Below are 13,540 nucleotides of genomic sequence, written 5' to 3' on the forward strand. Positions count from 1 at the left end.
CTTTTTTTGTTTATTGTTGAATTGCTGAGGGGTCATTTTGTGTTGAACTCTGAAATCTTCATTTTTGGTGGCTATTACTTGAACTTGCCTAACCTTAACCTGCCAATGGCCACCAGGATAATCAGGCTGTTGTTGCGGTATGCCCCTATCTTTTTAAGATGATCTTTTCAAAATCCAGATGTGATATTCCGACAATGGCACCGCGAGGATTTCTAAACAACAACAACAGCAACAATGTGTAAATCAATAATCAAATCTTGATCTTAATATAGAAAGTCAAACTGAATTTCAGATTTGTAGAAATGTGACATCATTATGAAAAAGTATTATTTCCGCTGATACAGAGGACGTCAGTTGAGCAGGCAGCCCAGGACACATTTGGCATACGTACTGCTAAAACAATGTGGTCATATTCGCCATTTAGAGACCAATTTTGAATTTGGTCTGATCAGTCAGACTCCTGTATTTAGACATCATTGTCGTCTTTTAACACCAGATGTAAACTGGGCCTAATGTACGTAAATGTTAGCCCCCACAAAGTGCTGAAGAAGGGAAACTTTTTCTTAAGGTATTGTTGCTGTCATTGAAGTTGTACGTCTGTATATTATTGACAGTTGTACAACATCTCAATAACGGCTGGGTTGCAAACTTTTCTTTTAATTAGACATGTGTGCGTCAGAAGGGCTGACTCATAGAGGGGCCCGTCACTTTTATTTAAAGGAGGAGCTGCTCTGAAGGACGGACTGCTAATTATAGGGATGTTTTATTCCATACACCTGCTTATACTCCTTTGTGAGGGATGTATGACTTTCAGCACTCACGTGTCGCCCAGTGCTGCGGCCTTGAGCGAGAGAGACGGGGAAAGCCAGTGATGTATTTTCATCACTTAAACAAAACCACATGATAGGAAGCAACTTCCTAAAAACAAATGCATGTTGCCGAGTGCTTTGAGAGCTGCTTCTTTTGTCCTGTCGGCCGGGAGGGGCGGTAGCCATGGCAACCACGTGAGAGCTGTCCTCTACCAGGCCGACTTCTTCCTGTTTTCAGGGATGACACAGCTGTGTGTGACAGAGCGCGCGTGTGTTGTCATGCACTCCAGCGACTGTTGTGGAATACACCGCTGTCCAAAATGATACTTTCAGTCCGTTTCACATAAGTGACTCAGATGTTATGGAAACTGTTGTTAAAGCCAGTGAAATGTCCGCACGTTTGTTCATCTCACGCCAAGTAAACATCCATTGAGTCAAGCATTCTGAGACCTTACATCAATGCAAAGAAGGCGTGCAATCCAAATTAAGCATCCCCTCAACTAGCTTTCTTGCTACTAAGATCAGCTAACTGCGTCTTCTTTTAAACGTGTCACCAAGCATGTGCTCTTTTTCCTGCCCCAAACAGGTCTGCCAGAGGACTGCACTGTTCAGACGCCAGCCTTCACCGACGCCGTGAGACTTCACAGACAGGCCAAGGGACACTACGGGACCTGGGCTATGATGTGCGGAAAGCCCCCACAGGTCAGGATCTCGGATTAATCGCAATATAGCTGCATCTGTATCTGTACATGTTAAAAAAAAAAGGTTTTATATGGCCTGTCCCATTTATATAAATGAAGTTGTAGGTTAGTGCATGAAGGACATGGAAGTGTTTCTGAGGTAATTGGTTTCATTACATTTTAAAAGTAAAGTTTTGAAATATACAGTGTATGGGGTGTGGACGGAGTTTCCAGGTCTTGAAAGCGAAACAAATTGTGGAAGTGCCTTGAAAATTTTTTTTTTCTAAGGGCAACTTGACTGGTTTCAAAAAGAATGTATGTATGTAAGCTTATGAGAAAATGACCCTACTTCTCACTTGATTTACTACCTCTACCATAGTAAACAGTTTCCTGGTGAGTTTATGGTCTCTGTGATTAGTTTCAAGGCTTCTCCAATACAGTATGATGTTCATTTTCTAAATAAGGGTTCCAATTTGTGTTAAATAGACGATAAAGCAGGGTATGCTTTAGGGCATTGCTATTATGTGATTGACAAGTCACGACCATGGCGAGTCACAGATATCCCCCCCCAGCTCTGCCCTCTTGTCCAAATATGGTCTCTTCTGGCTCCAGAAAAACAAGTTGGCGACAGCTGTTGTGCTTAACATGAGGCGTCATTTATGAATGAGTTCATAAACCAGTGACATCACGTTGGGTTTTACCTCTTAGGTTCTTAGAAGGAACCTTTGTGGCCCATGTTCTTTACCAGATCCAGCCCCTGATACAACCTATGTTTCCCTCTTGGGAGAAGGATTGACACTGAGGATATTGTGCCTCAATGTTTGTTTAAGGTGACAGGTAAAACAGATCTTCAGGAACAGTTTCCAAACAGTCCCTGTGATTACCTCTTCACAGTTCAGGTCAGGATCATAGTTTAAACCACTTAGTCATCACAATGATGGATGACAGCCATTGATAAAAAAAAGTGTTTTCAGGGGCTTTTTTCTCAATGAATACAGCTCAGACAAGCCCTCCGTCTACGTCATGAACGCACACCCTTTCCTCACACTACAGTGCAAGAATGTACCTACACAACACCTTCAAAGAGACTGTCAGCAACACGACCCCACCCCTCAACATACCAGCACTCACACGGACACACACACACACACTGTTGACTGGGGTCTCCCCTCTGAATGAGTCCCTTTCACTCTCCTGCTCGTGCCTTGTGGTTACTGTGTGTGTTTATGGCAGTCACTTTTTCTACCTTTAATCTCCACGTTTCCTGCCTGTCTCGTGTTTTCTCTAAATCCCTGAACAGTGCAGTATGTGCTCAGCTATGGACGTGTTAAAACAAACAACAATGACGACCGTATATTTATATTAACGGGGAATCAAATGTGGTTATACACACGGGTACATTATATGGTTTTCATGTTGTTGTGACGTTCTTCGGCTCTCAAGTCGCTGAAGGTTCAAATCAACTCAGATTACAAATGAACATGTTTTCTCTTTGGCTGCACTTAAGTTGTTAAGAATTAGATACTTACACTAGAATCGTTGGTTTTCTGTTTTGAGATAATATAATATATGTATATATATAAAATATAGTTGTTCATAATTATTATCATTAATTTGTGTGTGATGATGCTGTCTTGTCATACTGACTAACAACGCTCAAAGACATTCTAAGAGAATATACAGGCCATACAGTAAGATGTTATCCCTTTTTTCCAGCATCTTTCAGTTTCAGATATTCATGAGCCGTTTTGATAATTGTAAAACAAGCTTTAGTGTTTAGAAATTATTCATATCCCAACACTTGGACTAATAGTGGGCCATGGTGAACTGTTCTCATCAGCAACCTAATAAATCCAAGGCAATGTACTCAATGATAGTACACAAAGCTAAAACTCACCTAATTGAAGCACACAGTCCAACTCCAGATACCGTAGCTAAGGTTAGCTTAAAGTGTTGTTTGATGTCATGATGTGATACAACCAACAGCCAAACAGATTCACTGACCAGGAGCAGGAACGAGGCACAAACACATTGATTTCCTCCATAAGAGGCTAGCTTGACAATGAAACACTACATTTGCAGTGGTAGAGGTATTACAAAGAGTTTACCGAATAATAACTGCAGAATATTGTGCCCAACTGGTGCCTGTGACATTGATGTGTGACTGAAGTACACAGTGTGTAATGTCTGAATGTAGCAGAGCAAACAGAGTCGTCTCTGTTTGCCTATCGAGCAGATTTTGCCTCTACCATGTTCAGTCTGTTATTTTCAGGCACCGTCCTTTTCTGGCTGGACCGCAGCAAATAAACAGGAAAGCCTGTCCCTGCCTCACTCAGCGAGTGATAAAGTCACACCATTGGTCAGTTTGAGTGTTTGTTTTTCCCATTGCCTGTTGCTCTTTCAAAATGAATAGGCACGAGCCTCAATTACGTCTTTAAAAGGCTTACACAGGAGGGACAGGCGGTCTTTAATTAAGTCCTCAGGAGCACGTTGACCATAGACGGTCCAGCCAAGTACTAGACTTAGATCTAGTCTGTTATTTTTTACAGCTTTATCTAGCTATCCAGTGCAGACATTACAACATGGAGATATTGATAAAAACAAAAGAAAAATATAATATTCTTATATATATATATTTCTATATGTTTACAAAAAAGGAGTTGAAAAAAGCTTTTTTTAGCCTTACATTTTCTAGGGTATACAGATACATGTGATAGTGACTTTGCACAAAAGAACAACAACAAAAAAAAAACATAACTATAAGATAATTATATTTTCTTTCTTCTTTTTTTTAATGTGCACCTCCAGGCTTTTAGGCAAACAGTACACCTGTTGGTTGTCAGGCGTTCCTCTGTATGAAAAAAAAACAAAACAAAAAACATATACCGCTTTTGTTGCAGCCATTCATTACAACAACATGTTTCAACAAATATTTAGTCAGGCTTAGTTTAAAGCTCACAGAGGTGCTGAGCTTCCTGTGTGTGTGTCAGCTGTGAGGGCAGCGCCGCTATAACCAGCTTTCCTGCCCGCCCAGCTGTGTATCATCACAACTGCCCCACTGTATCCATGTGACCGCAGAGGAGAGAGAGGCCGCCTTATTTAAAGTTCATTTTTGTTTTTCTTTGGGTGGAGATATTGGTTGTTTTTGACTACACCTCTAGGGTAAAAATGCCCAGTTGGCATATTTCCATAGTGACCATAACATCCTGTTTCTGGTGAAATGTGGGACTGACGTCGAAGCTCACAGTATGAATTATAACGTAATATATATGTGGAAAACAATCCAATAGGATTCGGACAGGATCTCTTATTTTTATTCTATTTTACTTAAGTACACATTAAAAGTAGTGAATTATATAAAAACATATGAAAAGTGTATAAACACTGTATCCTCTGTGTGTACAGATTCTGGCTAACCTGGTGATGGAGACCCTCCACCCGGAGCTGAGGAACGTGATCGGACCTCGTCTGAAGGGGAAGATGCAGCAGAGGCAGAGGAATTGGATGTTGGTGAGTTCCTGTTTTACCGTAAAGTGCACTGCAGATATGATGTATAAACACAGGAGAGGCTCAAACAAGGCCATAACTCTCTCCTCCAGATCTCTGATGCGGTGTACAAGCAGGTGTTGGCTCAGACCACCGGTCAGTACGAAGCACTGGCCGAAGCCTGTGAGGTCCAGAGACCTAAGCTGGACGCCATGCTGAGAACCGACATGGACCAAATGATCACTGCTAAAGAGCACGTCAGCAGCAAGATACGAGGTGACCAAATACAATCCACGCAGCCGTATTTTGCAAATGAATCTTCATACTTTGACAACTGAATAGGAGATGTTTTATGATGCTTCCATTCATTTTTAGATTTTCAGGCAACATCCATTTTTGTTTGGACCATAACAAAACAGAGCCAGCCGTATAAAAAGAACGTCTGTCCTGAACTTAGTGAGTGAGAAAGTTACACAGTTGGTCGGTGGAGTGTTGGAAATACCCCATTGGCCATTGCTGTATGCAGTGGTGTAGTGCAGAGTATACTCAGGTATATACCCACTTATATTGCAGTCAGCATTCCCTCTAATGAGCATCAGTCAGTAGTGTCTAGCAAGCTGAACTTTTTAACCCGGGATTTCAAAGGCATGACCCGCCCTACTCTACCTCTGATTGGCTAGTACTCATTGCTTTAGGCAATTAGGAGAGATGATAGGTTAAGGTTAGGGTAAAAATATCAGGGGAAGTCTATTTATTATATTATTGGATTATAATTATTGATGTATTCATAACTTAAAGGGGCACTATGTAGAGAGAGAGAGGAACTCTGACTTTTAATACTTTACAGTTTTAATACTTTACAATGTAAATAATTTACAATTTTAATGAGGAATAATACAAAACTTTTCCGTAGCAGAATAAACAAGCTGCTCTCGGAGGACAGTAAGGTCCTCGAAACACTGTTTGAAGCTAGAAAGGTGGCAGGGTCCGCCACATATAGGCACTGTAAAACTATGAAATTGAAGAGTTTGTTTATTTATAATGAAATAAAAAGAAATCAGTCAATTAAGTTCCTTCTCTTCTGATTAAAATTTCCTCCCAAAACTACATAGTGCACCTTTAAACATACACTTTGATGTTTCAGCTGGTAAAGGTGGAGCTAATTTGACTCACCTAATGTACTTTATCTATTGGGTATTTAATGAATTTCCACCCAATAAAGTTATATAATCCACAAAAATACATCATCATGTATTAGTTGGTGATATTTAGTATAATTGATCTAAATCTGCAAAGCAGAATGTAGAGATGAAAAAGTATGGTATTTCCCTCAGAGATGTGGTGTAGTATAGAAAATATCCTATATATAAGTAAAGTGCCTTCAAACTGGACTCACAATCCTGAAGGACAAAAGTACCTTTTTACATTTTTGATTGCACATTAATATGTGAATCCGCTTTGAACTGAAGGCCCCCTCTGTTTACCTACTTACACATGTCCAACATGCTGTTCAAAACGACTTGCTTCACTTTGTGCTCGCTGTGCTGTGTAACATGATCTTCCCGACCTCGAGTGCACGCTTCATTGTTCGCCTCACTGAGATGTAGCCGTGGTTTCTTTGGTTGAGGGATTATTGGCACAGTCAGGCGATCAGTCTGGTCACTGAATAACGCCACGCCGCTCAGGTTTCCTGCCAGTTTGTTTGGGCATTTGGCCTTAATGGGGCCATATTCCTCCTTGTTCACTATGTATTTGAGTCTGAGCATCCAACCTTTGAGCCTGTCAGCTTTCTATTCAAAAGCTAACTTGGCACAGGCCGCTCATTTTTTTTCGCGTGTACTGTTTCCCATTGAGCTAAAGTGGCTAAACCGCATTCCATTACCTGCGCTGTTTGGGCAGTTTCTGACTTTTATTCCACAGATAAGGCACAAGTCAACTGCACAAAAGGATAGAGGTTCACATAACACGAAGGTATTGCAGACGTTTGAGTGCTGTAAGCCTAGCCGTGAATTTTATTTTGACGGCCTCTTTCAGCAGAGGTAACGTTACCAACAGTTGGGTGTATCTCCGAGGATGAAAAGCTGCGGGGCTTCCACTGAAACAGCTCAAGTGTGTTTACTCAAATGTCATTGCAAACATGCCAACCATTTCATCCTGCTATTAAACAATACGCTGCACGCTGAGAGGAAATATTTGCAGAGTTCTTACTAACTCAGATGCCGTGCCTTTATTTTTCTTCATGCCTTGACTGACTCGTCATCATTGTTTACATGCTGCAGGATCTGACTATAAGTACGTTTTTGTTTTGTTTTTTCTTCATGTGTCTCTTCTGGTGTGCAGCTCTGGTGTTGCCCAAGGCGGAGCAGCTCCTGCGGACCAGCATCCAGCCCTACATCAGCTCCATCCTGGAGGCCCTGATGGAGCCCACCAGCCGAGGCTTCTCCGAGGTCAGGGAGGTTTTTTTCAGGGAGCTGGTGGAGATCAGCAAGAACTCGCTCAACGGAGGAGGCAAAGAGAAACTGGGAGACGTGAGTCACCTTTCTGCTGGCTGAGAATCTTTCTGTCTGTACATGAATTACTGTAGTAGTGGATTAGAGGGTTCTGGCACAACTACACCTGCAACAAGTCTATACAACGTTACTGTTCGCACAAAGCACTTTTCAATTTGCGGCCTTAGCCAGGGTCATCATAGAAGGCGGGACCCTTTTTAAATGTTTTGTAATATGTTTGTTCTATATTCTGCACTACGAGTGTAGCTGGAGTTTTGCCTCTCTGTGCATGAACTACTGTAAGGTAACAGTTTAATTTAGACATGGTTCACAGTAATCTGAGTCGTCTCCAGTAACACAAGTCTGCGTGAGCTGTTAATAGCAACTTTAAATATGGGTTTACAAAGTTTTTTGACTGAAACAACCAACGCAGGAAACTCAGGAAGACCATGCAGCAGAAAAAAAACGCTCGACGATTAAATACAAAATTCAAGGAATAAAAGGCAAAATCACATAAAAGCAACGCAAGTGATGTCTACAGAGGGAGCGAGTACTCTGCCAGGTTCAAATCGAAAGCTGCCCTGCAGAGAGGACCTCTCTGAGGGTGTTCAGCTGGTTGCAATCTGCGAGCTCACCGGTGGATGCCACTTAATCCTACACGCTTGACCTTTAACAGACACTCTGATACTTGCGTCAACATGTAGCACGAAATCCACCAAGCCCTTTTTTTTTTAGCCACATCACTTACCCAGCTGCATTTTTCACATGAAACCGCTCCACGAGATCACACAGACAGAAACCTCACTAAGCTGTCTGCATGACAGGAACAATTACAGTGAGCTACCCAGCTCGAACTGCGAAACCCAACAGAGACTCGACTTTATTTATTTATATAATACAGTGAAGGTGTACATGTGTGAATTCAAAGTGCGTTGTCTGACTTTTAATTATAACGATTGAGTGATCAGAGTGCATGTAAGGACAGTGTGTGTTTGTGGAAGTCCTGTTCGCGCTGGTCTTTAATTACGAGCCAGGGTGTGTCCTCAGCTGCCCTCCCCGACTGATCCTCAACAACCACCCCGACCTCTCTCTCTGTTACTTTGTACCACCTCGATCATCATTGCCGCCGTCTGTCTGTCTGTCTCCCCCCTCAGCACATGGACAGGCTGTCCATGCTCGCCTTCCACCCAGTGAAGATGCAGAGCTGCTACGAGAAGGTGGAGGAGCTCAACCTGGAGGGGCTGCAGCAGAGGTTCGACGTCTCCGACCCCGCGGTGTTCGTCAGCAGGGCTCAGATCCTCATGAGGGAGGTAAGTTCTCTGACATGATACAGAGAATCAGCATGTACTGAAGGCAGTGTCAGGATGCCTGAAAACACTCCCTAGTTCCTTGTAAGCCACACACACACACACATTCACACACACACACACACACACACACACACACAGTCACACAGTCACACACCAGCGACCTGTCCTGCCTGTGGTGAAGTCTCTACTTACACCTGCTGGACAAAAGGAGTATGACAAGTTGTTCTGCGTGCAGCAGCTGTATAACTTTATTTATTATTTTCACAGCAAATGGACAATGCGGTGTACACGTTCGAGCAGCTGCTTAACCAGTCTTTAGAGGCCAAGGGAGAAAATGACATGTGCAAGACCATCCAGTGTTGCCAGGACCGGGTCCTCAAGGTAAATTAGGATTAAGTTAAATCAGAGGAGTGGTATACTGTTGTAGACAAACAGAGGGTGAGATGTTTCTCTACTTTAGCTACACAATAAAGGATGACACTAGAAAACAGACTTTACGGATCAGTTCACTAAATTTCCCACAATATATGTACTGTATACATATTCAATTATTTATTAAATGAGCAATGCAGATGGTAAATATAGGTTGATCAAATTCAATTTGTGTTAAGTTTATTTATCTTTAATTGTGGGCACCCCATAATGAGCCAGTCCTTGCTAAGATGAATGAGACGCTGCTACCGAACCTGATCTGGTGAACGTTTACTCCAAAAACACTGATTAAAAAAAGAAAGTAGACAACTATGTGAGGTCCGTTACCTCATGCAGTGTCCATGCAGTATACCGTGTATTGTATTGATCTGCAGAAGGAAGCTGAGGTTTCAGCAAATGCAGAATGAAATGTTGGTAGATGTGAATTTCTCATGTAAAAATGGTTTGGGCTGCGGGTAGAGCGGCTGTTACGAAGTCTCTGAGCTGTGCATGTTTCCGGTCTCCTCCTCCTGGCAGAAATATGATTACGACAGCAGCACGGTGCGGAAGAAGTTCTTCAGAGAGGCCCTGCTGCAGATCATCATCCCATACATGCTGCAGCAGCTCTCGACGTCCTGCTCGCCTGTGAGTATCAAACAACACGTCTCATATCAGTACATTATGGTGACTTTTCCCCATTTATATAATGTTGACTTTACTGTCCTGTACAACATTTTAGCTATGACCAAAGCTGCAAGCAAAAATGTTTGGAAAGACAAGTGTGTAGGGAAATTATGAATGTGCGTAGTGGGCTGCTATCAGGGTTCATTTCAGTTTTTACATTGTCAATATCAATAATGATTATTAGTAATCAAGAGGACTGATGACTGATACATGCAGTAAAAATGGAAATCTTCATGGTCAAATTTAGAATAAACAGTGATGGAATGTAACCAAGTACAATTTACTCTAGTACTGTCCTTAAGTAAAATGCTGAATAGGGCTGCACAGTTCATCGCAAGAACTGCATTTTATTTATTTTTTTAAGGTAAAACGTGTCACAAAACATTGTTTTAGTGAAATGTTGTTGTGCTGCAGAGATGCTCTGGCCTACAAAGCTTGCTCTCCAGATGTAATGAGACATGTTTGTTGCCACATCATCATGATTTTACTGGTTTTTCAATGACAATGAAAATTGTGATGTAACATGTAATCCTCCATAATAATCATGAATTATATCACAATCGCAATACCACCTTTTTGACCATATCATGCAGCCCTAATGTTGAGGTAACTGTACTTTATCTGAGTATTTCCTTTTTCTTCTACCTTATACTCACAGGTCCACTACATTTTGGAAGCAAATACTTTTACTCCACTATGTTTTGTTAATACTTACTTTGTAGATTCTGTTAATTCCGAGTTGGAATGGCTTTTACTGTTTGACAGGAAACCAGACAGATTTTTGTGGGCAGGACATTCAGTAAAACCACAGAGTGGTGACTACAGCCAATGAGAGGGTTTGCGTCGGAGCCAAAGTGGTGCATTTTAAAATGACTTAAAATCAAACAAAGAATCTCCACATCCAACAATCGTAAAATGCAGAATGTAGAGTCTGATGAGCAGGCAGGCCAGTGGTCGTTGCCAAACCGGTTGCCAACATTGACAACAGAAAGTCCAGGTCCATATTAGCCAATGTCAGCTAACAAAAATGTGAATTTAATGTTTCTGAATCCTTCAGTTAGCGTGCACCTCTGGTCAGTGGATAGGCTTCACTCTGATTTAATCCTCCCTGAAAACATATCCAGGGGACGCACACTAACTCAAAGGATCAGGCACATTAAATACCAATGTGTTGTTAACTAACATAGACTGTCTCTGTCCCTTCCCCTCCAGGTGCTGCCTCAGTTCAAGGAGCTGATCTTTGCAGACTTCTCCCGTTTCCTGCTGGTGGAGAACATGTTCGAGGAGGTGGTGCTGCAGTCTGTCTCCAAGGACATAATGATGGGTGAGGAAAAAAAAAAAAAAAGTTGTAGTGGCCTTTTGGATAATGTGCTTATATGAAATATCATCGCTAACATGTCTTGTTTTCTTTCTCTGTCCAGCTGTGAAGGAGGCAGCCGTCCAGAGGAGACACAACCTGTACAGGGACAGCATCATTCTGACCAACAGCGATCCCAACCTGCACCTGCTCGGAGAAAACCCTTCCGTGGACTGGGCTTCTAAATTCGGGGCCGATGAGCCGGAGAGCACTGTAGATGGTGGCCTTATCGGCGGAGGGGGTTCTGGGAGAAGACGCAAGCAGGTGGTGTCCATGATCCAGCTGGACGGGCTGCCTCTGCCCTACGAGTCCTGCCTGGAGGTCCCCGGCGTGGAGCTGATCCCTGAGGAGGACGTGGAGATGTCTGAGGTCAGACAGGTGGACCAAGAGGAGGAGGATGAGGAGGAAGAAGACCTGCCGGAGGATCCCAAGTCTCCTGACAGCGTGAACGAAATCAGAGACCTGATAAATCCGGTGGTGGAGATGGTGGTGCCTGTGTCAGAGGAGAACCAGAGCGAGGTGACCAACGGGACGGAGCCGGCCACAGGCACCGTCACCGTGGAGGATGGAGTGCAAGAGGACGTGACCCATGTCACCACCGTGATGGAGGAAGTCCCCATGAAATCTCCGCGAGACAAGTCGTCCCCTCAGTCGCTCCTCCAGCACCTAATGGGAAGCAGGAAGCAGGAAGCTGATAAGGCACATCAGGAGGAAACAGCCATCAAGGACGCCATCGGGGAAATAGAGATAGCGGTACAGGAAGACGACAGTGAACGCATCGCCGAGGTCTCAGCAGCAGAATCCGATTGTGAGTCGTCACCGAAGCTGCCGCTGGCCGCGGACACCGGCTCACGCGGCGACAGCGGCTTCCAGTCACCGACCAACGAGGGGCTAGACGACAGCGAGCCTCAGCCAATGACAAACAGACTGAACGGACAGGACAAAATTATTGACCCGGTAGAGGTGGAGGTGGAAATTTAACGTAGGGAAAACAATCGTCTGAATGTTACTCTAAAGCTGGAGAAAACTTTGTAGGGAAGTACAGCAGCGTGTGCATCACGTGTCATGGGAGAGACGTGGGACGATACAAGGATTGCATTTAAAGGTTTAATTCAAAGCGTTGCCTTTTCTTCATTACATTGATGTTTGTTATGTTGCACACTTCACAACCAGCTCTCCCATCCGCCCCTAAAGTTGTTTGAGACATTTCTCTGGTGATCGGTTCCCTCTCTATGCAGCTTTGTAAATCTCAGAGCGAGTTTTTTTTTGTACGACACTGAATTCAACATATCCGATTTGAATGAGTGAGGCTCCTTCACTTTACGTCAGCAGGCTGCGGGTCCATCTCAAGGATCAGATGATTTTCAAATTGATCGTCCACTTTTTTAAACTTACAGAGTAAGAAGGGAACACTAAACAACATTTATGTCATTGATGATGTCAATTGTTGGTTTACAACAGAAAACGGGCCTATATTTTTCTCACTATATCTCACATTTATGCAGTCAGACTATATATACAGATTGTGCCTTTAACTTTTCTGCAGGTGAATGGATCCCTCTGTAACGCTCACAGGCTCTACCTGGGCAGCAGGGGGTGCTACAATCAACCTTTAGGTGTCGTATGGGGAAACTTATTTCTAAGTGCTGTTTTTTAGTTTTTTTTTTTAAATATCGGTATCTATTTTTGTAAAATGTAATTGTTTAAAACATGAAGTTTGTTTACTTTGAATGCTTCTCCTGTATTCGCAAATGGCCTTTATGTTTCAACTCAAGACGTTTTAAGTGAAACCTGTCAGGAATGATTTACACCCTCCACTGTGATTTGATAAGTGATATATTTTACATTCTTTGACAACAAAACAACCAAAAATTCAGTTTTTCTGTCACTCTGGGTGTAGATGACCAAGTAGATGAACTTGCAATCAGTATCTAATTTCTTTTCTTTTCTTAATTACAAGGTAGGTTCTTAATGCTTGTTTTTTTTTAAATATAGATATATATCAGCCAATAGTTTGTCTTTTGACTTCACTGTAAATACATCGGCTCAAACATGACAGCGAGGATCTTTCTTTCTGAAACCAATAGTTTCTAATTTATTGCAATTTTTTACAAACTGGTTGAAATGTTTTCTTAAATCTATGTAATCTGGATGAAGAGGCTCTTACAAGAGTTGTATCTTATCTGTGTAGAAAAAGAAAAAGAAATAGACAGTGTCTCGTTCATGTGAGGGAGACAGATGTGTCGGTGTAAGCCATGAGATGACTCACTGATGACCGTTGTTCCGTAAATCCAGGATGTGTGATAAACTGTAA

At 42.5% G+C, this 13,540-nt stretch overlaps 1 protein-coding gene across 1 annotated transcript in view; it reads left to right on the forward strand.

The window, feature by feature from the left end:
- niban2a (niban apoptosis regulator 2a) overlaps window positions 1-13,310 on the forward strand; it is a 34,659-nt gene extending 21,349 nt beyond the window's left edge. The window contains exons 6-14 of the mRNA XM_030435799.1: window positions 1,396-1,511; window positions 4,895-4,999; window positions 5,089-5,251; window positions 7,316-7,503; window positions 8,619-8,774; window positions 9,042-9,155; window positions 9,723-9,830; window positions 11,082-11,193; window positions 11,291-13,310. Of these exons, the coding sequence (XP_030291659.1) occupies window positions 1,396-1,511; window positions 4,895-4,999; window positions 5,089-5,251; window positions 7,316-7,503; window positions 8,619-8,774; window positions 9,042-9,155; window positions 9,723-9,830; window positions 11,082-11,193; window positions 11,291-12,207 (1,979 nt within the window). The 3' untranslated portion in view covers window positions 12,208-13,310. The remainder of the gene's footprint in view (window positions 1-1,395; window positions 1,512-4,894; window positions 5,000-5,088; window positions 5,252-7,315; window positions 7,504-8,618; window positions 8,775-9,041; window positions 9,156-9,722; window positions 9,831-11,081; window positions 11,194-11,290) is intronic.
- The last annotated feature ends 230 nt before the right edge of the window (window positions 13,311-13,540 follow it).

Source organism: Sparus aurata, chromosome 12 (assembly GCF_900880675.1).
Source record: "Sparus aurata chromosome 12, fSpaAur1.1, whole genome shotgun sequence".
NCBI classification, from domain to species: domain Eukaryota; kingdom Metazoa; phylum Chordata; class Actinopteri; order Spariformes; family Sparidae; genus Sparus; species Sparus aurata.